At 35.3% G+C, this 26,305-nt stretch overlaps 1 protein-coding gene across 2 annotated transcripts in view; it reads left to right on the forward strand.

Moving 5' to 3' along the window:
• Positions 1-26,305, forward strand: part of LOC128221355 (tyrosine-protein kinase Fer-like) — a 57,211-nt gene that overhangs the window by 19,426 nt on the left and 11,480 nt on the right. Inside the window, exons 6-13 of one of the 2 annotated variants that reach the window (XM_052929952.1) lie at positions 5,327-5,519; positions 7,478-7,618; positions 10,730-10,852; positions 12,368-12,505; positions 13,197-13,377; positions 15,044-15,232; positions 16,003-16,056; positions 21,847-22,053. In XM_052929952.1, coding sequence (XP_052785912.1) covers positions 5,327-5,519; positions 7,478-7,618; positions 10,730-10,852; positions 12,368-12,505; positions 13,197-13,377; positions 15,044-15,232; positions 16,003-16,056; positions 21,847-22,053 — 1,226 coding nt within the window. The remainder of the gene's footprint in view (positions 1-5,326; positions 5,520-7,477; positions 7,619-10,729; positions 10,853-12,367; positions 12,506-13,196; positions 13,378-15,043; positions 15,233-16,002; positions 16,057-21,846; positions 22,054-26,305) is intronic. The other variant, XM_052929953.1, reaches the window with a different exon arrangement.

Below are 26,305 nucleotides of genomic sequence, written 5' to 3' on the forward strand. Positions count from 1 at the left end.
CATTTTGGATAACTTTGCCCAAACTTAACCAGTTTTAAAAAATACTTATAGGCTGCCAGTGGCCAATTGTATTCAACTTTTATATGTTGACCAGAGGTGATGTTTTGATAAGTTTCCATATGCAAGCATATTGATTGGTCAGGTCAACTGGTTGTCCCTTAAGCGCAGTGGTTATCGCACTCCCTTTTCACGTGGGCTACCCTGGTTCGATTAACGGCCTGGGCGCAGTGTGGTTTGTGATCACCAGGTCAGACTAGTGGGTTTACTTCAGGTACTCTGGTTTCCTGCAAGTCACAAGACCACACTCTGGTGTTACAGCTTGACAACAAGATCATTTATATAATGTTGAAATAATTTCTTTTCCAATCGATGTAAAATATATAAGTTTAAACTAAAGTTGGTCAACTGTCATTATTGAATAAATATTTTGTGATAACTTTGACCGAACTACATACAGTACACTCAACGAGTTAGACCCACTTTCCTCGCTCACTCCAAGGGATGAAGTCGATGATCCCGGGTTTCCTCCCAGGGTAAAACTGTTGACCTCGCTAAAATCCCAGGGATGTGATTTGTCCGCGGAATTCCGCGGATCTAATGGCCCCAGAGACCCCCCCCCCCCACCCACCCCCCCAAATTATTTGGTTGCTTTCAGTTGTTTAAGTTAATATTCCAGTTTGCTTCAAATTTAAAGTCAGGAGAGCCCTCACAGTCTGTACGAAAGTTCGTCGGACCTCGGCTCCCGCCGGTAATAAATGACGAGGTCCGACAATCGCAGCTATTTTGCAGGCCCGCTTGTCCGGCAATAATTTGTGGGGCAAAATGATTAAATAAATACTGTGTTAATCGTGTATCATGTGAATTTTATTAACTAACCTATGTTTACTTGATCAAACCAACTTAATCAGGGCGTTTATCGACCCGAGCTCCCCGGGTTTTGACGCACAGAAATCGTAAATGACCCGAAAATGATGCATCATAAATGTGTATTATTAATCATTTAATAGGAGCCGCAAGGCATGATCTAAATGCCTTTTAAATCAATTAAAGTCAAGAGCAATTAACACCCGAAGTGACAACTGATTATCGATCTGGAATCTGAACGGTTTCCATGTCAATTAGCAGCACTCAAACTCAATGACGTGTTAACTCCGCCCATTATGCAAATTAACGGATACCTTTCCGGAAGAAAAAAAAATGCTGGCGAGTTTCTTTGGTAATAAATGTTCCTTACCGCTACAAACGGCCCTTTTCGCTTATAACATCTCTTTTCGAAATTTAGAGCAGCGCCTTGACTGGTTTTAAATTTTCCGATAATCGGAATCAATATCTTACGATTCGGCATATTTGTTTATTCAACATTTACACGATTCTGAACCATGACCTGTGACGTCAGGCTCGTGATCAATTAAATATAGTTGTATTATTGGTAGTTAATTATAACTTGCAGAATTGTTTCCACGAGGAAAACGAGACAGGAATGCCCACAAACCTGCGCAGTCAACGTTTTTTTTACATCTTTGATACCAATGACCTTATTTCGCGATTTTCCAAAATTCTTAAAATAGTAAAATAGTGTTGTTTTTTTAGTGCATTGTATTTATCGACGTTAATACTTCATGGAAATAAATTTATAGCAAATAAACAAGCAACAGATATGAAAATAAATGACCCTACATTACAAGTACTTAAAATTAAGTATCTATGAAGCTATCGATCGTGGATCTCGGTATGTATGAAGCTATGGATAGATAAGTAAAATTGCGTATCTATGAAGTGAAGGGTTAATTAATTAAATACTCCCAAAATGCCCCAGAATGCAGGAAATGAAGCGCTGAATTTCAAAATTTTCCGGGGGGGGGGGATGCCCACGGATCCCCTAGCTGGCCACCTACTTTTCTGTTTCAGTCGCTTCAACAAAAACTTATTGACAACCCTGCACATGGTCTAAAAAGCACGGGAAACAGGTGCACGCTTACCTTCTGTCAATCTTAATTAAAGTGAAAGAAGAACGCGTAAAACGTTTTCAGTGTACAATAAAGTTCTGTAATATTATAGATTTATTATTGTTTTATTGTTATGCCATTTATTAAAATGGCACCCTGCTGTACTTTTCCACCCTTCTGTGCCCTTTTGTTTGACAGAGCAAAATTTCAGAAATTAAAGTATACAAAATATACCTAATTTTGACACTAATTAAAGTAAAAATAACAGCTTAAGTGTTCATAGCAAACTTATGATTACTGTAGTATTGAAAGTAGTTACTACACATGCACATTAAGAATTGAGCAATGACCCTTGCAGTTATACCCCATTAGGGCTCATTCAATGCGCATCAAAAGTGCCCTTTAATAGCCTAGCACCCTACCCTTTTCAAATACTGACTGGAGCACGGATATACTATTGTAAGTAATATTGATAATATTTTTTTTTCTCTTACTTGAGATTTTTCTAGAATGAAAAGTGGATTAATACAGCTGATCCTAATAAAACACTGGATTTGTTTGTTGTTTTTTATTTCAGTTTTGGACGTATGGATAATCATGTACCTTGCAATGCCATCTTCTGACAGATGAGAACTATAATTTATGAAGAAAGACCAAATATTTGTAAAAACAGTGAAGAACAATGACACTTGAAGATCTGATATTGACTCTTGAAAATCAGATCTCAAGAGTCATTGACTTGGATTTTAGACCCTGTTGGAAGCTCTGATTTTCACTAAGATATACATAAAATTTTTGGTCCTGCAAAAACTGGTCCGGTCCTGCAATGTAGACTGTATTGCAGGACCTCGTGTCCTGCAATGTGATAATGACTTTCGTACAGACTGCCCTCAAAAGAGCTTCTAAAAAGCCATTTTTCTTCTACAGCAGTGCGCTTTTGACCCAAAGAGCCCCCCATAAACCCATGGCAGAAAATGTTTCAGCCCTCCAGCTGCCAGGTCAATCACATCCCTGAATCCCCCCCGAGTTCCTCCGAGTGGCTGGCTTTCCGCCGAGTTTCATATGAACGATGAGCGTTGAGAATCGGACATTTGCCCCCCCGGACATTTGCCCCCCCGGATGTTTGCCCCCCTTTTGGACCATGGCGGACATTTGCCCCCCCGCCGTTTTCGAGGGGGCGGACATTTGCCCCCCCTCAATGTTCGAGGGGGCGGACATTTGCCCCCCCTCCATTTGAATGTGCTATTTTGATCTTGATTAGTGAATTACTTATCATACCATTCAGAGAACAGAAACGTATTTTTTTGCTGTATATACTTGTATATATGAGTGCTATAAATGTGCTATATGACTTCTGATTTAATAAAAATATTATAAAAGGATTTACATTGTTGTCTTACCTAAGCCTACATCGTCACATGTGTGACCTGAACGGTGTAATCTGTATTTATATGTAATTAGTGACAAACATACAAACTGGTGTAAATCGGTTGGCAGTTTGCACGTAAATTGAACAAATAGTTAAAGAAAAAAATGTTCATTTTTTTTATATATTAATATATTTTTAATATCTTGGTATAAACTTATAAAACCGGGGGGGGGCAAATGTCCGCCCCCTCGAAAACGGCGGGGGGGCAAATGTCCGCCCCCTCGAAAACGGCGGGGGGGCAAATGTCCGCGATGGTCCAAAAGGGGGGCAAACATCCGGGGGGGCAAACATCCGGGGGGGCAAATGTCCTAGAATCGATTTTATGATCCCGCGGCGGAACTCCGAGTCTAATCAGATAAGCAAGAAATCATTCTTGTTTAGAAGTTATTTATTTTTATGCTTATGCACATTGCTAAGCGTAAAAGATTCTTACATGTACCAACGTTTAATTTGTATTTATGTCCGTAAACGCCAATTGAATATTGTCTTGAATTATAAACATTGAATCATAAAAGTATATCCACTAAGTTATTGCATCATAAAGCAGCCGACTATTTACACGTTTCTGAACCATGACCTCTGACGTCAAGCGCGTGATCAATACAATGTAGAATATACTATTTATTATTGGTGGTTAAAAATAGCTATGACGTCTCATGGAATTTTCCACAGAAAACGAAGCAAGAAGGCCTTCAAAACCATGCGCTGTGAACTTTAAACGCGTGTTTGACCTCCTGATTTTCCAAAAATGTGTAACCTAGAATTTCTGGGAAGAAATGTGTTTATCAGTCATTAGCAAAAACATGTTTATAAGATGCATGTGCAACTAGTGAAATACGACTGCATTCTTGTGGTAAGCTAACTTCATGCAAAACGGGCAGAGGAAAAAGAATAATAGCAATTTACTGGAGCCATCGTAATCTGTTGAAAATTTTAATAAAATAAATATTAACTTTAGCGTAGATTCTTATCTAGTGTCCGCAGACTTTCGCGGAGTTAACCCCTCCGAGGAACGCCAAGTTCGTTATTCTTTGGTCGATTTATCACCCTCCGAGGGCCTTAAATTCAAACTCTGAGGAACGCGGACAGTCGAAAAAATCATTGTGTTGGCCGCGATAGCAAAAATCCGTGGAGGGAAACGGAAAGTGGGTCTAACTCGTTGAGTGTACTGTAGATACTGTTCTTATACAATAGGTTTCCAGATTATTTATACCTGAGATATCTTAACAGGCTTAGATGTCCCTCATTATAGATAACATATAAGATAACATATTATAGATAACATATTATAGATAACATATTATAGATAACATATTGTAGATAACATATTTAACAATTATCTCACATGACAATGATATTGGTTAATAAGAATTCAATTAACAATTTAAATAGGCCAAAAAATAAAATGGTTTGGTTAGGGTTACATCCTTTCGAAAAACAGGTAGGGTAGGTAGGCTTTTTTTTTTAATAGGCTTTACAAAACAAAAAATAACAGCAAAAAGCAACAGTGACACCAACAAAAATGCAGCAGCGACAACAACCATTAAAAAAAAAAAAATAACAGCAATTAAACAACAGTAATAAAACAACAACAACAGCAAGAAGAATAACAACAGCAACATCAATATTGAGTGTCAATTTGTCTGGTTTGTTTAAAGACACACAATATAGTTTGCTGTTAATGTTCAACTCATTTGATTTGTTTCTTTTGGCAAGGGAGATAAAAAGATGGTTTTTCTTGTTCATTTTTTAAGGCAAGGGAGGTAATAAAGTTGACATATCCAGGCATAGTTATGTCCTTCGAACTGTAAAGGGAGTAAATCATGTATATTTTAGGTTGCATTTATTTAAGCAAGGGAGGTAATGAAGTTGACTTGGCCATCAAGATTGTGAAAGGTCTTGTAGAATAAAGGAATTAATATGTATATGTCAATTCTCATTTCTATTTCAGGCAAGGGAGGTAATAAGGTTGACAGTGCCCGACAGAGTTACGTTCTTGCGAGTGTAAAACTGCATAAGACCCATAACAAATACATTATGTCGTTAAACGAGCTTCGAGCGCACCAAGAACATTACAGCAGGAAAACGTTACCTTGTTTCCTCGATCACCACCAGGCTAGTCAGGAAATATTAGTCGAACAATGGTGAGCATTGGTTGAAGGCTGGTGAAAAACAACCGTATAGTGTGATGGATTGACAGATCTTGTCTATGGAAAAAAAATATCATGGACAGTTTTAATTTTTATGCTCCCACAAAGTGGCGGCATTTAGGGTTGCCCTTGTCCGTACGTACGTCTGTCTGTCTGTCTGTCTGTCTGTACGTACGTACGTCCCGAAGATTGTTTCCGATCTAATTCTTGAAAACCGTTTGTCCAATCCTCACCAAACTTTAAACACATGTTTGTGACCATAATATCTTGATCAAGTTCGATAGTCATGGAAATCGCTTTAGTCATTTAGGAGTTACGGCCCTTTTTTGCCAAAAATACTTCAAAAATATATGTTTCCAATCTAATTCTTGAAAAGTATGTGTCCAATCCTCACCAAACTTTACATACATGATTGTGACCATAATATCTTGATCAAGTTCGATAGCCATGGAAATCGCTTTTGTCATTTAGGAGTTACGGCCCTTTATTTGCAAAAAAAGACTTGAAAAATACGTCCCGAAGATTGTTTCCGATCTAATTCTTGAAAACTGTTTGTCCAATCCTCACCAAACTTTTATTTTTTTAGCTCCTGCATTTTATCTTTGAATATTTAAAATTTATTGTTTAAGCTCCTGTTGTTGTTGTTGTTTTTATGCCCCCGAAGGTGGGCATATTAAAATCGCACCGTCCGTCCGTCCGTCCGTCCGGCTCTGTAACTTTCCCTTGTATGGACAGATTTTAAAATAACTTGCCACATGTGTTCCACATACCAAGACGACGTGTCGCGTGCAAGACCCGTGTCCCTACCTCAAAGGTCAAGGTCACACTTAGTGTTTATTCACAATGGAGTTCTGCATATAAGGACATAGAGTATAGGTTGTCGTGTCCGGGATGTAACTTTCTCTTGTATGGACAGATTTTAAAATAACTTGCCACATGTGTTCCACATACCAAGACGACGTGTCGCGTGCAAGACCCGTGTCCCTACCTCTAAAGTCAGGGTCACACTTAGTGTTTATTCACAATGGAGTGCTGCATATAAGGACATAGAGTATAGGTTGTCGTGTCCGGGCTGTAACTTTCCCTTGTATGGACAGATTTTAAAATAACTTGCCACATGTGTTCCACATACCAAGACGACGTGTCGCGTGCAAAACCCCTGTCCCTACCTCAAAGGTCAAGGTCACACTTAGTGTTTATTCACAATGGAGTGCTGCATATAAGGACATAGAGTATAGGTTGTCGTGTCCGGGCTGTAACTTTCCCTTGTATGGACAGATTTTAAAATCACTTGCTACATGTGTTCCACATACGAAGACGATGTGTCTTGTGCAAGACCCGTGTCCCTTCCTCTAAGGTGAAAGATACAGTGTTTATTCACAAGGGAATTCTGAATATAAGGACATAACAGTGTAGGTTGTCAAGTATGGGTGGTATTTTTTGATGTTCAGAGGCAATTTAAAATAACTTGCCATATGTATTTGACACGTAAAGGCAAGATAAACTTTTCATGTACTGACCTTGTTCGTAGGTCAATGTCACATTCGGGGGCATTCGTCACATACTGTGACAGCTCTTGTTTTTCAAGAAAAGACATTTTCACGGTATTGTTATAACCTTGTTGTCTTTGTTAAAGTTGTTAAACCTGACGTTATTCATAACTCATAATTTTTTCTTAATTTGTTCAAGATATTCAAATAAAACTTGGTAATAATTATGTTGCCAGAGACAATAAAAGTAGTTTTAACAAGGGACACAACTCTGACTGTGATAATTATCCAGTTGTGCCCCTTTTCAAATGAACACCTAAACATGTGAGCTCTGTGGGCCAGGTTTTTGTCCCGGTGAAAAGTGTTTCGAGGAATTCCAAGGATTGACATCTTCCATTACCGAATATTTTCATAAACAGATTCAATATCATCGTTTGATAATTATTTTTTTCATTTTTTCAGCAAAGACTTACTGGAGGAGTTCCAAAGTTTGACCACATTCTCTTCCAAAGACCATATCAATATTTTCAACACCATCGAAAAGGCAGTTAAGGATATAAAGCCTGACAAAGAATATACACAGGACTTTGCCTCCAAATATAAGTAAGCTTAAAGGCGCATGATACAGGTTGATTCAAAAATATATTTTTTTCAAAATTTTAATGCATTATCTTGTTATATTATACCTCACATTAATTTGTCCCTTCTTTGTATATATAATCTTGATCAGTCCATATTATATCATTGTATTTTGATGAAAATCTAGTTAAATGACGTCAGCGGTCATACAATTGGTAAATGCCGCTTGCTATTTTCACAACAGCGAAAACTTGTCGCAAGTAAACATTATTAGCTTTGTTCAATAAAACACATTTAAATCGCTTTAAAATTATTGAATTGTAATGAAAAGTGTTCGGTATAAGAAATATAACACACCACTTCAGGCCATATGGCATTATAAGGACCGGTCAGTCAGCCCCCAAAGGTGTGTTATATTTCTTAATTAATAACTCTTTTGACTTAAATGATAATAACAAAGAAAAGCATATGATTTAGGTACAGCTAAACAAATATTAACTTTAATAAATGGGCTTTAGGAACTAATAGCTTTATGGCCACCAGTTCCCGATTTAAAGGGGATGTACACCATATAGCAAAAAAAAAAAGGAAATTGTTGAAAACTGACATAAACTTGGTATCAGTGTGTACAATGCATTGAAACTAACTAACTGAAGTACCACAAATAATTTATTTTTCGCAGTTTTTTCGTATTTTTCCATTCGAAATGATTACTAGGTGTGTATACCTAGTAGAATTCATTCTTATGCATGATTGGAAAGTCAATGTTATCACGTGATATTACCAAGCTTAAATATTCCAATGATATAGGGTCAGCCTTCATATAGCACAGTGGATATAACACTGGACTGCAATTTTGGCGACACCGGTTCAAACCTCAATTTCTTTTTTACATTTTGGTATTTTTTTACAATTATGATATCAAAGAGTACAACATTTCATTAATTAATTGTCGTGAGATTCATAAAAGAAAAAAACAACTTTTTTTGGTGCCAATCTGGTGTATAGTCCCTTTAAAAAAGCTCCAAAATATCAATTATGTTTTTTTAATCTGTACCTAAATTCTTTGCATGTTTTTGTTGATCAGTAAATTTGAATGAGTTAAAAATTATAATGCATTAGAATAAAAAAATAAATTCACTTCTTTGTAAATATTCAAGTTTTGCTGTTAGGTTTTTCTTTGAGACTCGTATAATATCAAAACAGAGGGCTAATCTTTTTAATTCATTTAATAAAAAGTTATAACACTCCTTTAACAGCAGATACTAAGGAAGTCATCAAATTTAAGCACATTCTTGATTCTATTCACTTTTTATTTAAATGAATCAAATTTAATTTCAGCACGATGGGTTGATGCCAGTTTAAAAAAAAAAATCAATGGATTATTATTTTTTACTCATTTTACTAAAATGTTGTTTTTATCCTTACAATCAAATAAGTTGCATCAATCTATATTGTGCTGTTTTTCTAATTGTATGACAGTTTTTTTGGAAGACACAGACTTCTTTATAAATTTCCTGCAACATAATATTACTATGTGAATAAGAGAGGTATGAAATGCAGATATTAATATCATATGTCAGTAGTAACTTAGCTTCATTATGTCCATGACTAATGTATTATTTAAAGTGACACTCTTATTCAAAATCAATACATACACATGTATAATTTAACAGACATCACTTTTGACTGATTAACCTTTGAGTACTTACTAAATAATGCATTTATGGAAAATATTAATTACTGATAAAAAGATTGTAACCGTGAATTTAGGAGCAGAAAGGGCAAAAATATTAAATGATTGGTGAATGCTAAAAGATTTACTGTGGTCAACTATAGTCTCATAAGTTAGAAATACCCTTTAACCCTCGTATGCTCTTTTCTTTCAAATTAAACTTGGTATCCTTCCTAAGAACCATTGTTTTTGACATTTATTCGTCTTTATTTTAATATTAAAACAATATTATTAATTGTGTCTTATTTGGGCGTAAGAGTGCATCTTTAACACAAACTATTAGCATTTTATAAAAAATAATATTCAATTTTCTCAATTGCCATCTCAAAATGTCTAAAAAAAATGTTGCAGTTGGGGTGGTTAAAGTGTGTGGAGGGAATACACGCGTGCTCTGACCAGCCCAACTGTGTTCATATTCCCGAGACATCAATCCTGCAACTTATTACTTATATTTACACCAATAGTTCATTATTTGTTCAAGAGCTGTTAAAACAATACTTCATTTCATCAAAGAAAACCTTACAGTTCTCCTTTCACGTCATTTTGTAAATAGTTTGACCCGACCGTAGCCTGAAACAGTTAATCAAACAGGGATGTGATTTGTCCGCGGATTCGCGGATTTTTGTGGATCTAATGCCCTCCCTTACTTTTTTTAGCTGATTAAAAAAAGATACTAGAGTGCTTTTGGTTGTTAGGGTTGAAATCCCAGTTAACTTCAAATTTAAAGTCAGAAGAACCCTCAAAAGAGCTTCAAAAAAGCCAAAAGTTTTTCTTTTACGGCAGTGTGGTTTTGATCCCAAAAGTGCCCCAAGAACCCATGGCCGAAATGGTTTCAGCCCTCCAGCTGCCAGGTCAATCACATCCCTGTCAAATGACATCACAATAACGCCAGAAAAGATCAACCTCTTATAATCACTTTTAAAACGAAAATTTGAAACACTTATGGCAACAATACATTAAACATATTATAAATTTACACTTTCGAAAATGTTAATTTATTGTTAAAGGGACCTGCAGACACAATACAAACAATGGCAAGATAAATAATTTTTCATGTACATTGTTATGCGCTGATTCGCAATCCAAACATAATCAAGATTTTGCGTTCATCGGATGACAACCGCAATTGCCGAAAGGAATCTCATTTAAGGAATGGTAGTTGAGGTGTAAATATATATATATATATATGAATTTTTGCACCATTTGTTTTTTCGTACTTGCGTCTTAAAATATTTTGAAGTTTCGCAAACTTAGACCTGCTAAAAAATCCCCCTGAATACTACCAAAATCCCCCTGAATTTTCATTCTTTCTGAACAAATCCCCCTGAATGGTCTGCAGAAAATATGGCATGTATGCCATAGGCAAATGTTTGGCATATAAACTCGTAATATATTTTCAGGTCAGAACCTTTTACCCCAATCATGATAGACTTCGACTCCAAGATTCTCGATGACTATCAAGGCAAACTAGTACCAAACAGGATCGCACTCGATGAGTTCACTGTGGAGTCTCTCAACCATCTGTAAGTTTTTTTTACTTAAAGGGGTTATACACTGTATGATGAAATAGCAAAAAAAAAGAAAATGGTCGGTAATTGACATAAACTTGGTATTGATGTGTACAATGCATTGAAATTAACTAAATGAAGTACCACATAGTTAACAATTGATTTATTTTTCGTAGTTTTTGTTTATTTTTCCATTAAAAATGATTACAAGGTATGTCTACCTAGTAGAATTCATTGTTATGCGTGATTGGCTAGTCGATGTTATCATGTGATATTACCAAGTTAGGTATATAGCTTAAATATTCCAAATGTTTAGGGTAAACCTTCGTAGCACAGTGGATTGACACTGAACTGCAATTTTGGCAACACTGGTTTGAACCCGTTCTCTGACTTGATTTATTTTTTACATTTTGGTATTTTTTTCCATTATGATATCAAAGAGTTAAACATCTTATTAATAATTGTCTTGAGATTTGTTACAGAAAACCAATCTGGTGTATAAGTCCCTTTAAGTGACACTTTTATTTAAATTGTATTTTTTTGTGAAAATGAAGTTAAACAAAGACTTGTCACAGCCTTTGTGTTGTGGTCAGATATTGGGTTCAAGATATTCTGATGAAACTTGGTGCAGATGTTGCGTTCAAGATATTCTGATGAAAATTAGTACAGATGTTTTGTTAAGATATTCTGATGAAACTTGGTACAGATATTGGGTTTAAGATATTCTGATGAAACTTGGTACAGAGGCTTGGTTAAGATATTCTGATGAAACTTGGTACAGATGTTGGGTTCAAGATATTCTGATAAAACTTGGTACAGATGTTGGGTTCAAGATATTCTGATGAAACTTGGTACAGATGTTGGGTTCAAGATATTCTGATGAAACTTGGTACAGATGTTGGGTTCAAGATATTCTGATGAAACTTGGTACAGATGTTGGGTTCAAGATATTCTGATAAAACTTGGTACAGATGTTGGGTTCAAGATATTCTGATGAAACTTGGTACAGAGGCTTGGTTAAGATATTCTGATGAAACTTGGTACAAATGTTGGGTTTAAGATATTCTGATGAAACTTGGTACAGATATTGGGTTTAAGATATTCTGATGAAACTTGGTACAGATGTTGGGTTCAAGATATTCTGATGAAACTTGGTACAGATGTTGGGTTCAAGATATTCTGATGAAACTTGGTACAGATGTTGGGTTCAAGATATTCTGATGAAACTTGGTACAGATGTTGGGTTCAAGATATTCTGATGAAACTTGGTACAGATGTTGGGTTCAAGATATACAGATGAAACTTGATGCTTGATACAGATGTTGGGTTCAAGATATTTTGATGAAACTTGGTACATTTATAAAGAATTAATCATCATTATGGAGATAATTCATTTCTGATGAGCACACCACAAAAGCATTGATATATGTGATATTTAATCTTTTTTAGGTGTGTTTTTTCATAGGTGAAATTTAAATCAATAACAATTAGTTATGATTTCAATAAGTCTTTTTAAATTTTGTTTTTCAGAAAATCATCATTATCCGATAGCATCAATACATATAAAACGGAGCTCACAGAACTTGGGACGGAAAAATCAACATGTGCCTCGCGGGTTCAAGAGTTAAATGGGAAACTGTCAGTTTTAACGGACGAGGAAAGGAGCGAGTGAGTGGGTTAAGACTGATTTGTTTTGGTTTATACTAATTCATTTTTGCTTGATTTTAATCACTCTCCAGTCCATTTCCGCGGCAGAAACCAGTTCTGTGTCCTTTTATGCCGTCATGAGAATAATATTACTTATTTGATTTGGCTAAAGGTGCACAATATTGCTTATGGCTATTCCATTTAAATATTTAACCCCCAGGAGGGGGAGGCACTTTTAAATTATGCCACTCCTCCTATAGAGGCATTAATATATGTCAAGCCCTTTGGGGTCCAAATTAGCAAAAAAACATGCCAACCCATACACTATTAAAATAATTGCCTTCCCCCTGGGGGGTATATGTTTAACTGGATTAGCCCTTATTGCAAATAATCTGTTTTGTAATTTTAATGCATTATCAAGTTTGATTCTTTTGACAAATTTTATACACACAGAAAAAATATTTGCAATAGTTTGGCTCTTTTTAACTGGAGCTTTAAATAAAAACAAAACCGAACTTTATAAAGGTAAACCCTCCTCAAATACATCGCATAAACAGTTTCATCCTTTAAGCTGATAGGTCAATCAGATGCCCTGTTACAGCCAATGGAATGATAATTCATAAACCATTTTTGTACATGAAAACATACACTATTGGTTTCAAAATTAATGAATGTCTTAACTAAACATCCCTATGCTGAACACCCATTACAGATTTCTCCAGAAACGCAAACGCTTCGAGGAACTGAAAAAACGTATAGCCGAAGTGGAGAGCCAAATATCGACAAAATCTGATGTCATAAAAGTCGTGGAAGACCCACTACGTGCTCTGGGAGATAGGGATCCAAATAAAGCCATGGACATTGACACACAGGGGACTGGTGCTGATACACTGGTATTTTTTTTCTAGTTTTTTATGTTTTATGTTGGTAAAAATTAGATGTTGTGTCGCAGGTAGCATAAAAAACGTTGCATCTTCTAGTGACTCCTGAAACTAGGTCCAAAATTATGTGTTGCTTTATAAACTAATTATTTCCATTTTTGAATAAGAAGTTTTTGGTTTAATACCACTTTTAACACAAAAAAAATATTTTGACTTATCCGGGACTATGTCATGGAGAGTGGGATTTAAGAAATACTGTGTACATTTTAAAATCAATGGCATGTGTTCTGTAGATAAAGACCTTTTCTCAAGGTTCATGGTCAAACTTCAAGTTCAATTATTATGGATTGCTTTATAAATGCATATGGATAGTTTACAGTTGGTCTTGACCTGGCTGTAACTTGATCATGAACAGAGTGATTTTAAAGCTTCCTGGCACATGTGTTTGGTACATAAAGAAGATGTGTCACATGCAAGACAACCTCTTTCTCCATCACTCCCTAGCACTTGAGGTAGACCTTCATGGAGTCTTGCATATTCTTATAGTTTTTGTTTGCACGGCCTGAATTTTGACATTAGAAATTGCATCACCCGTGTTACTGGATGGCATTTTAGGGCATATGCTATTGTTGAGTGAAGCAGGGCTTTCGTGAAAGGAAAATTGGAAGTATATTACTCCCTAGAAATGGGTTAAAACTTCCAAAATTGATTCCTTCGATGTACAAAACTTCCATAATGGTGAAGAAAACTTCTAAGTAGAAAGCTAAGAAGTTCAAAATATCAAAACCTTTTGTCGATATTACTTTTATAGTCAGAATGTCAATCAGTTTAACTGTTTTAAATTATACTAATTATTATAATACAAGTTAAAATTGCATTTTTTTATATTTAAAATATTTGGTGAAAAATAGTTAAAAGGAAAAAGATATTGTATTCGGGAGACTTAAACTTCCGCATTTCAGTGTAAAACTTCCAAAATTGATGGACAGGAAGTTCATACTTCCAGCATACAAACCTGGTTGAACGGTTACCTGCTTTAAATGGCCACCTACTTTAAATGGCCACCTGCTTTAAATGGTCACCGGCTTTAAATGGCCACCTGCCTTAAAGGGCCACTCCAAATTCCCCCCCTACGTTTTTACTATATAATGTACGTGCATTAAGCGGCCAACTGTCTAACGCGGCCACGGCCACTAATTTTTGTCCCCACGAAGCCATATAAACACTAATTAGCAACTACTAATCCCTTGTCACTGACACTTCCGCTGATCAATTTTTCCAATACACAGCTTCAATTGCGTAAAGAAGTTTACGGAAAAGAACGACGTCCTTGAGGATTTCCGTCATCCAATGAAAATAAATATTGCATCACACGATTGCTATGCGTGTTTACTCATCGAGAAATCATGTTTATTTCACGTCGGCGAACGTTTTGATCAGAATTGACACAATTAATGACACAATTAATACGATAATTAAATAATTACGAATTTAATTATTAAATGTACTTCCAGTTTCAAATTCTTAATGGAAGCCATGGTGAGGAATTAAAGGGTTAGGAAGTAAATAAATAACAACCCAAAACTACATACCTACCTACCTAAAAATGTTGGTAGGGAAATGTGAAACAAACTTTTTATTTATTTATTGTTGCCTTATGTTGATTTTTATATTCCAGTCGGTTACAAGCGGCGATGGAGACACGGGGCATAAGACCGGGAGCCAGAAAATGTTTGGAATGCTGAAAAATTTAAAGAAAAAGGTGCCATTTGGAAAGAAGGACGCCGATACCCTGCACAATGGAGATGAAATGGCCGGTAGGGAGAGTTACGAAGCATCGGAGCCATCAAAGGGGCCTTTACCTCATGTAAGTGGAGTTACTTCCCTTTTCTCTTATGTAAGATTAGTTTTAAGAGGTGAGTTATAAAACATCTTAATGTCCAGGGGCCCTGACTCGAGTAAATGGAGTTGTCTCCCCTTGCTATTTTGTGAGATAAGAGGTGAGTAATGAACATCTTTATGTCAAAGGGGGCCATTACCCTATGTAGGTGGAGTTACCTCCCTTTTCCATTATGTAAGATGAGTTTTAAGAGGTGAGTTATAAAACATCTTAATGTCCAGGGGCCTTGACTCGAGTAAATGGATTTGTCTCCCCTTGCTATTTTGTGTGATAAGAGGTGAGTTATGCACATCTTTATGTCAATGGGGGCATTACCCTGTGAAAGTTGAGTATATTCCCTTTTCTATTATGCGATATATATTTTAAGATGTGAGTTATAAAACATCTTTATGTCAAAGGGGGCCATTACCTATGTTAAAGAGGTGAGTTACCAAACATCTTAATCATAAGGGCCCATTACCTCATTTAAATGGAGTTACCTCCCTCATCCATTTTTTTTACGTTTAAAGAGGTGAGTTATGAAGCATCCTAAGATCCAGATGCCCTTACCTCATCAAAGGGAGCTATATCCCCTTGCTATTTTTTTGAGACGAGTTTTAAGAGTTGGGTTATGAAACATCTTTATATCAAAGGGCCATAACCTCTGGTAAGTTGACTTACCTCCCCTATTTATTTTGTGAGATAAGCTTTAAGAGGTGTGTTCTAAAACATCTTAATGTTCAATTTTACGATTTCAGGACAATGATTCGTGGTGTTTAAATGAGTTACCACCTGAGATTAGTTTACCTGTTGTAAGTGAATTAACACTTAGGTGCATGTTCCTTTTGATCTTATCTCAGGTTTATGGAACTGTCATTTGGAACTCCTCAGTCATCTTCCATCAAAACAACCCCTCATGTAAATGGATGGTTTGCAATATCAGAAATCTTTTTATTTAACTATGCTGCAAGTAGATCACGTAGTTATTTCTATATAGTAGTTAAACTTAAAGCTGCACTCTCACAGATTGAACGTATTGACATTTTTTTATTTTTTGTCTTGGGACGAGACAATTTTTGCGAATATCCATGGAAACCAGTCATGTAAGACTGCTGACAAAAAATTAGATCGCAGATTTTTATATTTAAGTTAAAAAAATCATGTTTTATGCATTTTTCTTAAACCGTTACTAACGGTTTAAGCCATAAAATATTAATTTCCAACAGGAAATATGAAAATCTACAATCTGATTTTTTGTTAGCAATCTTATATCATTGGCTTGTAGATATTAGTGCAAAAATCTGCTCTTTCCAAGACAAAAAATACAAAAAAGTTGTAAAAAAAGGTAAATCTGTGAGAGTGCAGCTTTAATGACTTGACTCTTGATAATCCTATTTATGCAATAATGCACTTCACTGGCAATCATTTTAAACCTAGATATATACAAAATACACGTTAAAACACTATACTAAATTTAAAATTTTACGAACTACTCCTACTGATGTACCAACATATGAGGTCGGGGTGGCTCAGAGGTAGAGTGTTCGCCTCCCGACCATTAGGTCACGGGTTCGATCCCCGCCAGGGGACTTTCTTGTGACTTCTCATATGGACACTCAGTACTGGTTTGACCCAGGAAACGGACTCGAGAGAGACTCTATAAGCTCAGCTTTCGTCGCAATCGAGCTTAAATAAATTGGTATAAACCAACATATGAGGTTGTTTTCGATGGAAAATGGCCGAGGAGTTCCGAATGCGGAATTTTATGGGCATTAACTCTTAAGTCTGCTCTGTAAATAATACATATTTGCTCGTGCATACTTAAAGAAACCATTCATCTGTGGTCGACTTCTTAGCTGAAGGATTATATAAGGATGTTGCACCCTGACCATTTTCGGAAGATTTCTTTTGCTCTCATGTAGACCAGCATGGCACCCCTCTGCCTTCGTAGAATTACATGCACAAGACTGTCAAATATTTTATTTTTTTTGTTTAAAACATTTATTTAGAGTATAAATATCTGGCAGTTGTAATCTAATATAGCTTCAATTTCTTTAACATTTTCTGCCAGATTTATAATGTTCAAGTTCTTCAAAGCTCCATTCAATGTGCCCTTTTTAACCTCAGCACCCAGTCCATTTTCTGCATCTCCATGGCCTTTTTAAATTCTGGCTAAAACCCAAAACAGTAATTTAGAAAAAAAACAACACTTTTTATCAGGAGAAAAGATACTTAACACCTTAATAAATCCTGAACATTTCAATTATTTGGTGTGCCAGATTAATGTTGTCTTTTTGGATTGCTGGGCAAAGGCTGTTTTCTTGCCGACCGAGCTAATGCAGATGTAAATATTCATATCTGATGTAAAAAAAATGTGAGTTTAGGATGTCTGGTGACCACAAATTTGTATGGGATCATTTAAAGGGGCTAGACACCAGATGGTCCAAAATAGGCAAATACATCATTCCCCCAAACAAGCAGTATTAGGCCAATAATACATCACTTTACAAGATTAAAGGCCTTGTTTAAGCCTTCTATAAGTGACCCCCCCCCCCCCCCCCCCCCCTAAAACTGTGCACAGTACACAACCTCTGTGTATTGATCTTAATCTACTTTCCTTGATCCCTCTTATCAGATCTCTGATCTGAGTATCCTGCTGTGCAGTTTTGAAGGTTTTATTATAGAAATGGACCCTAAATGGCCCTGAGCCAATAAACGAATACATAGGAAATTGGATTATCATGCCAAACATTCCTTAAACAAGGCCTTTAAAAGAATATTTTGTCGCTGTCTCAGCTAAGTTTCCCCATTTAAAATAGGGCATAATGGTTTCCCAGTTTAAAGTGTGTATATGTAGCATGTGAAAGTCAGGTGATTGGTACAGAAACACATACCGACCCTATATTTAAATTCACTGGGATTTACGTGGTAGACAAACCAAGTAAATTTCAAAATGGGAAAACTGTGAAACATACATGTGTCCAAGGTGATGTGATACACCAGTCAGTAAGATTCAATGCATTGTAAAATAGAAAAATCTGACCCTGGGGCATGCTGTGTGGATGCTATGTCGATTGCCCACGGCTTATGTGCATGCCAGATTTTTTAATCAGGACTTGAAACACATAAAAGATATGTAAAAGTCAGTCTTTCCAAAACAGGCTTTTAAGCGACCTTTTCTTTGGCTATTGACAAATATTTGTGAGGCAAAGTTGTATTAATAGATTTTTATGCCCCCACAAAGTGGCGGCATATAGGGTTGCCCTTGTCCGTACGTACGTCTGTCTGTCTGTCTGTCTGTCTGTCTGTACGTACGTACGTCCCGAAGATTGTTTCCGATCTAATTCTTGAAAACTGTTTGTCCAATCCTCACCAAACTTTAAACACATGTTTGTGACCATAATATCTTGATCAAGTTCGATAGTCATGGAAATCGCTTTAGTCATTTAGGAGTTACGGCCCTTTTTTGCCAAAAATACTTCAAAAATATATGTTTCCAATCTAATTCTTGAAAAGTATGTGTCCAATCCTCACCAAACTTTACATACATGATTGTGACCATAATATCTTGATCAAGTTCGATAGCCATGGAAATCGCTTTTGTCATTTAGGAGTTACGGCCCTTTATTTGCAAAAAAAAGACTTGAGATTATCCTGAATAATCATTATGGCTTATTTTCTGTGACAAAAAATCGAAGTGGGGGCATCCGTGTCCTATGGACACATTTCTAGTTTTAATCTGGCTTTATTTTATGTGTACAGATACAACAAACTGATGAAGCACACTTAATTCTGTAGACAATTTTCACAGCTTGCATTTCAATGACTAATTCCTGACTCACTTCTAGTTGTACATGCATGAAATATTCTGCTGTTCTTCACAAAGTTTGGCCATTAGATTTGTCTTAATAAATTGTTGTGCTTCACAACATTTGGCCATTAGATTTAATGCCTTAATATTTGCTGTGCTTCACAAAATTTGGCTATTAGATTAAATGTCTTAATATTTGCTGTGCTTCACAAAATTTGGCTATTAGATTAAATGTCTTAATATTTGCTGTGCTTCACAAAATTTGGCCATTAGATTAAATGCCTTAATTAATATTTGCTGTGCTTCACAAAATTTGGCCATTAGTATGTCTTAATATTTGCTGTGCTTCACAAAATTTGGCCATTAGTTTGTCTTAATATTTTCTGTGCATCACAAAATTTGGCCATTAGATTTAGTGCCTTAATATTTTCTGTGCTTTACAAATGTTGGCCCATATATATATATATATATAGAATATTGCAGGGTTTGAATTTAGACTCACATACTCGCAAAATGCGAGTGACATTTGGAAATTGCAAGTTACTTTTATTCAAGCTCGCAAAATTCTGCGAGTTGCTTTTTCTAGACCAAAAAATGTTAAAAGGAAAGTAAAATAAGCATGAACTTAATTCCGCTATGTAGTCGAGTGTAAACAGCCTATAAGTGGCATGTTTACACTACCGGTATAAAGAAGACAGTACGGAGTCACGCTCTAGTAGGTTTTCAAAAATGGAACAAATACGGAAAAGGCCGAGTTTTATCTCGAATCTTTCCGGGATGCTCCGAGGCATGCATAATACAAAGTAAATACGAATGACGTAATCACCTAGCTCAATCATTGGCTAAATTTAGCGCTTTTGCACACTATATGAAAACCCCATCATCCTGTCAAAATGAATAGACTTCGTTGATCGATATATTTCATGGTCCAAAGTATCCACGCTACATATACTGTTGCTTTTTTATTTTATTGTTTTTAATACTTATAGACTTAATGAAATCTGTAGCGTGCTTGTCGAATGGGTATTAATTTACTCGATGGCGAGGGTAAATATACAAAGTGAACAATGTCAAATTATTGGACAGTTTTGTTATCAAAAAGCTGCCAGCATCAGATGAGTCTTTCCATACCCCCCAAATAGAATAAGCCATCAACAAGTTCTAGTAGCCGAGTCACTCAAGATTGATACTTTTTAATATTCATAATATGTCTTAGGTGTTAGTTTCTACTTTAATTAGACAATATTATAAGGGAATAAAGCAAATAATAAAATTGCAAGTTGATTTGTCATTTTGCGAGTTGCCTCAAAATGCACTCGCAAAATTTTGCGAGTGCTCCTCAAAGTTAAATTCGAACCCTGTATTGTTTTGCTTATTTATTTTTGTACTGTTTTTTACTTTTGTATAATATGTTATACTCTATAAAATGTTATTGTCTTAAATTAGTTGAATGCTGGGGCCATGATTACAAACAGTATCAAGTCTAGACTGAGACTAGTGCTGTCATTTAATGACAAAGAATCATCTTTATTCCATTCGTTTCTCAAAAATAGTAAAAAAATCATCAAAGTTTAGACTTGAGACTTTTTGTAATCATGGCATTTTCAGTGCTTCACAGAATTTGGCATTTAACAAAACCATAAAATTAGTGTTTCGTTTATTTATTTTTTTCGTAGCTTTTTTGAAACTTTAATTATTTTTCAAACTTGAAACAAAAAAACATTTTTTCCTTTTATTATATGCCTAAATTTGACTTAAAAGCCATTTTAAATTACCGGGTGCAATTTTTTGGAAAAAATTCTCCAATGTGAATGTGCACGTAATATCATTTCATAAATGACGTTGAAAATGTGTCCCAACCATGTAAGCTGACTTTTGATTTGATATGAGAGCAGGCTAAAATATCTGTTTTAATTCACTTATGAATCTTTATAAACCACCTTTCCCATATAATAAAAATGAATAAATTACAGTATATGATAATTTAATCGTATCAAATTTTGAATAATAAAAATTGCTACATAAAATTAATGGGTATGTCAAGGTTCTTGTTGAATCCAGTTCTCACTGGAGACATGCATTTTTCTTTCACCTATGAGTACAGATTTCATCATTGGAACAATAAATGAAACTGTAGACATATTTTTGCAGCATCGTTTATGCATGGCTTAAAAGAAATGGGGAGATGGGTCGAAAAAAAATACTGCCATCAGAGTCATGGAAATTAGCCTTTTGGATGGACAAGCCCGAATTCTTATACTATTGCTTGGTATCAAATTTTTTAACAAGCATTACTATATAAAATTCAGAATTTGAGCAAGTTCAGAATGCATTTTACCACTGCAGGGCTTGCAGGATTGTGTTCATTTCGACCACTGCCTTCAAAATCATAATTTTGGTTAAAGAAAACCGAATCTTTACTTAAATAACAGGGATGCCAGTTTTCCTCTTTTCAGCTGATTTCCTCTTTTTTGGCAACTAAACTTAAAAAATAAAATTGTTGCCTTTTATCTGATCCATATAAAAAACCGACTTTTTGTATTCAGTGTCATAGGCATACTCCTGTTTTATTCTTAGTTTCCTCTTTTTTTACAAATTTGTGTTGGCATCCCTGTAATGGATAGCATGAAATATTTTGAAAAGCCCTGCTATATGAAACTCAGATTGCAAACATTTTACTAGTGTCAGTTAATTGCCAATAACATCATATGCATGCCTATGGCCATACCCAACTGAGTGCGTGCAGGCTTATGCTAATTTGTTCATTATAAATGCAATTGTATTTTGACAGGAGCATGACTCAGACTTTGAACCGAAGAAGCTCGAGGATGAGGATTGGTTCCATGGCGTGCTACCCCGGGAAGAAGTGCAGAGACTCCTCGCGAACAACGGGGATTTCCTCGTGCGCGAGAGTAAAAATAAAAGGACAAACGAGACGCAGTATGTCCTGTCGGCATATTGGAATGGATACCGGCATTTCATCATACAATATGCAGATGTAAGTTGCATGTTATGTTTGTATATGTGCCAGATTTTGCAATTGTCAATCTAAGCCATATTGTATATATTTTGTAATTATCTATCTGTGCCGTATTTCATTTTTTGAAATTATCCATCTCTGCCATATTAACGGCGGGGAATCCACGTGACCAAATGGTAGGTTTCAGTGCAAGATGGCGTCACCAAAACGCTCGACTCGAGCCGAAAATCAAGGTAATACATATAATTATAAAACTTTCTTTATTTTTTAACATAGCCTATCATATGCCCACCTACCTAGTGTGTATTAGCATATCCATGTTTTCCTTGAAACTTTAACCGTTCTCGAGAACACTTCTGCAATGTTTCCAAAATGTACGAAATCCGACTGGTAGGTTACAGTTCCATTTATCATTTTGGCTCGGATTTAGCAGAAAATGAGGTTGTAATTTGGGAAAATCGCAAAAAACACTTAAGTTTTGTTTAAACATAACAGGCATATGCATTTGGCAACGAATATTTTAATGATTTTAAAAGATATGAGCACGAAAAGAAAATGATAGGTTGCAGCTCCGATTTTTGAAGAGATAGGTTGCAGTTCCATATTTAGGTTGTCGTCTGGACTGCAAATTATGTAATGTGATTGTATCACTGATATTGTATACAAACATGGAGGAATTGAAATGTGACAAACTGTTTTTATTTTTATGAATTAAAGATATATATATATATATATATATATATAGGATTATTGAATAATATCACGTTTAATATATAAATAAATGTTAAACATCCTGATATTATTTACACGTCGTGTATATACTATCAGGATGTTTAACATTTTTATTTATTTAATGCCAATATATTATTATGTGAAGTATTATGGATACAACTTTTCTACCACCTCAGATAAGTACATCCAATAATTTAACCATGCTAGATATTCTTATCTTGCCCACGGGCAAAGATAAAATGCCCGTATGGATCTCCTTTTTAATGGTCACCACATTGTAATTACCTTCCTTGTTGAAGACAATGTTGTCTGTAGCATCATGGAAAACTTGTCTTGTGGCAATATTTAGAATGCTAGTTAATTATTTCTCGCTTCGAATGTCACCATAAAACAGTTTTCACGCACCATTCAAGAAGTAATGGTTCACTCTCCTTAGAACTATTTAAAGACCGATTATACTATTGATTTAATCTGAATCACTGCGCGCATATCCATGACAACCACAAATTATCTCATATTCATACGCAATTATTTTCACTATGCACAAAAGAGTTCCAGCAAAAAAACTCATTTTTACTTAGTTATTTTTAACTGAGGTGGGAGAAAAAGCATCTACCATAGCCACTCGCGGATGAAAGGGTAAACCTCGTTTCCACAAAACACCCTACGCTCGGGTTGGAATGAACCTATCTTAACTCTCGGCCATGGAAGAAACTTATAATCTTTATCCTGATCAAGTGTTAAAGATTTCTTTAGTTGAAGTTACCTTTAGGTTAACACAAGGTTTAATAAATAAAAAATACCAATCACTTGGTTGGTATTTGTTCATTTAAACAAAGGTGGTCTCAATTGGTCCAAAGTTTTCAACACGGCGCATTAATCGAAAGCTAACTCTTCAATATCTTACATCATATTTTTTCTAGTACTGATATTAAGTTAGGTAATGCATGTTCATGACACGGAAGGATTATAACGGCGACGAATGTAGTTTTATAATTAAACAATGGAGGAATAAGCTAGGTTTGAACCACATCATCCTGCGATTAAACAATATGTTTACATATGAAATGCATGTTGACATTGAAAACCAGTCGAGCTTAATTCGTTGATCTTGTTCAAACGCAAGCAACAAAGTTAAACGTTATACTTAACTAAAATGACAAACATTGCCTTTCATGAGTTCTGCTTACATGAACTGGTGACCAAATATGTATTACATGTAATATGTAAGGAGCGATTTAAAAGTTCAAACGTAAATGGGTAATAAATATATATAGCTTTATTTCCCCCATTTTCTGGAGATGTACATGGTATAAGATAATGCATACATAAGCATGAATATTTACAAACACAAAACAAATTTGATAGTACATAGAAAGTCACAGTAACATAAATTGCGACAAGTTTGTTTTATACGCATTAAGTTGGTCTCGTTTATAATTTATAATCTGCATACAAGTCTCATCTTACAAACGATTAAGAACAATGATAATGCATCGGCTAAAATCAATAGACTGTTTCCTATTAATTTAAGCAATATTTCTTCAAAAGCGAAATAGAAATAGCTGTTTAAGGATTACCTCATTTTGTCGAGTGGCATTGTCATTGGTGAAGTGCTCTCATCTAAATGCGACTTAGTTTAACACATCATTGTATAATTTAGCCCAGTTCATAAGGAAGTCCGGGTATAATTGTACATCGAGTACCTTTATCAAATGTTCGTCGATTTTGCCAAGTGTGTATATAATGAAGGACTGTCTCGATATCGTACTAAGTAAGTCATACATCGGTCCACTCAAACTTTTAATCGCCACCAGGAATAAAAGTCGCGAATAGCTATTGTTATTTGAGCAACTCTCGAACATCAAGTGCTCGAGCTCATGGCTGCATTGTCGATGGCATAAACGGCAATCAATCGGCTGGTCTGGGGGACGCTGGCAGCAAAGACATGCTAGCAGCTTCATGAGGGAGAGGCTCTTGGGACGAGCTCTCGCGACGGACCACACACTTGATAGGCACAAATGCGGATGAATCTGTTTAAACAGATCAAAGTCAGAGCTTGTGTCCATTCTCGCTTTCCATGCATTCACTTCGTGGTTGTAGACAGCTTTTTTGCAGACACGTTTCCAGATGTACTTGTTTGGGAATGACACTTTGACTAGGTTCAATATCTTGTGATCAAACGAATGCTCACTGAACACTTCTTTTGTTTTGTTGTATCGCTGCCATTTTTTGGTTTGCTGTTTAGATATCCTGCATTAATTTCGTTTAGGTTGATGAAGGAAAAGACTCTCTTATTCCTGTCATTGGTCTAAAAGATAAAAATGCATTCCATATGATTTATCGAAAATTGCATAACACGTCATACAATAAAAGTATACTGGTGTGCAGATTTTATCACAGATAATGGTTTAACAATTCAACACTAAACGTGTAATATATCAATTTGTCACAGAAAACAAATCATTAATAATGGTAACCTTATAAATTTGTAAGCAGAAAAATCAAAAGTATAAAAACAGCAGTCTCGATGTGATTTTCAATGATTTTATAATTTTAGATGATGTTATAACTATGTAAAAAGAACATGGTATTGAAAAATATTAGTTGAGTTTTATGGGAACCTATATGTTTGGCTTGAACACTAAAACTAAGTCAAAGAATCTGCAGTCCAGACGGCAACCTAAATATGGAACTGCAACCTATCTCTTCAAAAATCGGAGCTGCAACCTATCATTTTCTTTTCGTTCTCATATCTTTTAAAATCATTAAAATATTCGTTCCCAAATGCATGTGCCTGTTATGTTTAAACAAAATTTAAGTGTTTTATGCGATTTTCCCAAATTATAACCTCATTTTCTGCTAAATCCGAGCCAAAATGATAAATGGAACTGTAACCTACCAGTCGGATTTTGTACATTTTGGAATCATTGCAGAAGTGTTCTCGAGAACGGTTAAAGTTTCAAGGAAAACATGGATATGCTAATACAAACTAGGTAGGTGGGCATATGATAGGCTATGTTAAAAAATAAATAAAGTTTTATAATTATATGTATTACTTTGATTTTCGGCTCGAGTCGAGCGTTTTGGTGACGCCATCTTGCACTGAAACCTACCATTTGGTCACGTGGATTCCCCGCCGTGCATATTGCATATTTCTGAATTATCCATTTCTGCCATATTGCATATTCTGCCATATTGCATATTTCTGAATTATCCATCTCTGCCATATTACAAACTTTAGAATTATCCATCACTGCCATTAAATTGCATATTTCAGAATTATCAATTTCTGCCATATTGTATATTTCAGTATTATCAATTTCTGCCATATTGTATATATCAGAATTATCAATTTCTGCATATTGTATATTTCAGTATTATCAATTTCTGCCATATTGTATATTTCAGTATTATCAATTTCTGCCATATTATATATATCAGAATTATCAATTTCTGCATATTGTATATTTCAGTATTATCAATTTCTGCATAATGTATATTTCAGTATTATCAATTTCTGCCATATTGTATATTT

This window comes from Mya arenaria, chromosome 16 (assembly GCF_026914265.1).
Source record: "Mya arenaria isolate MELC-2E11 chromosome 16, ASM2691426v1".
NCBI classification, from domain to species: Eukaryota; Metazoa; Mollusca; class Bivalvia; order Myida; family Myidae; genus Mya; species Mya arenaria.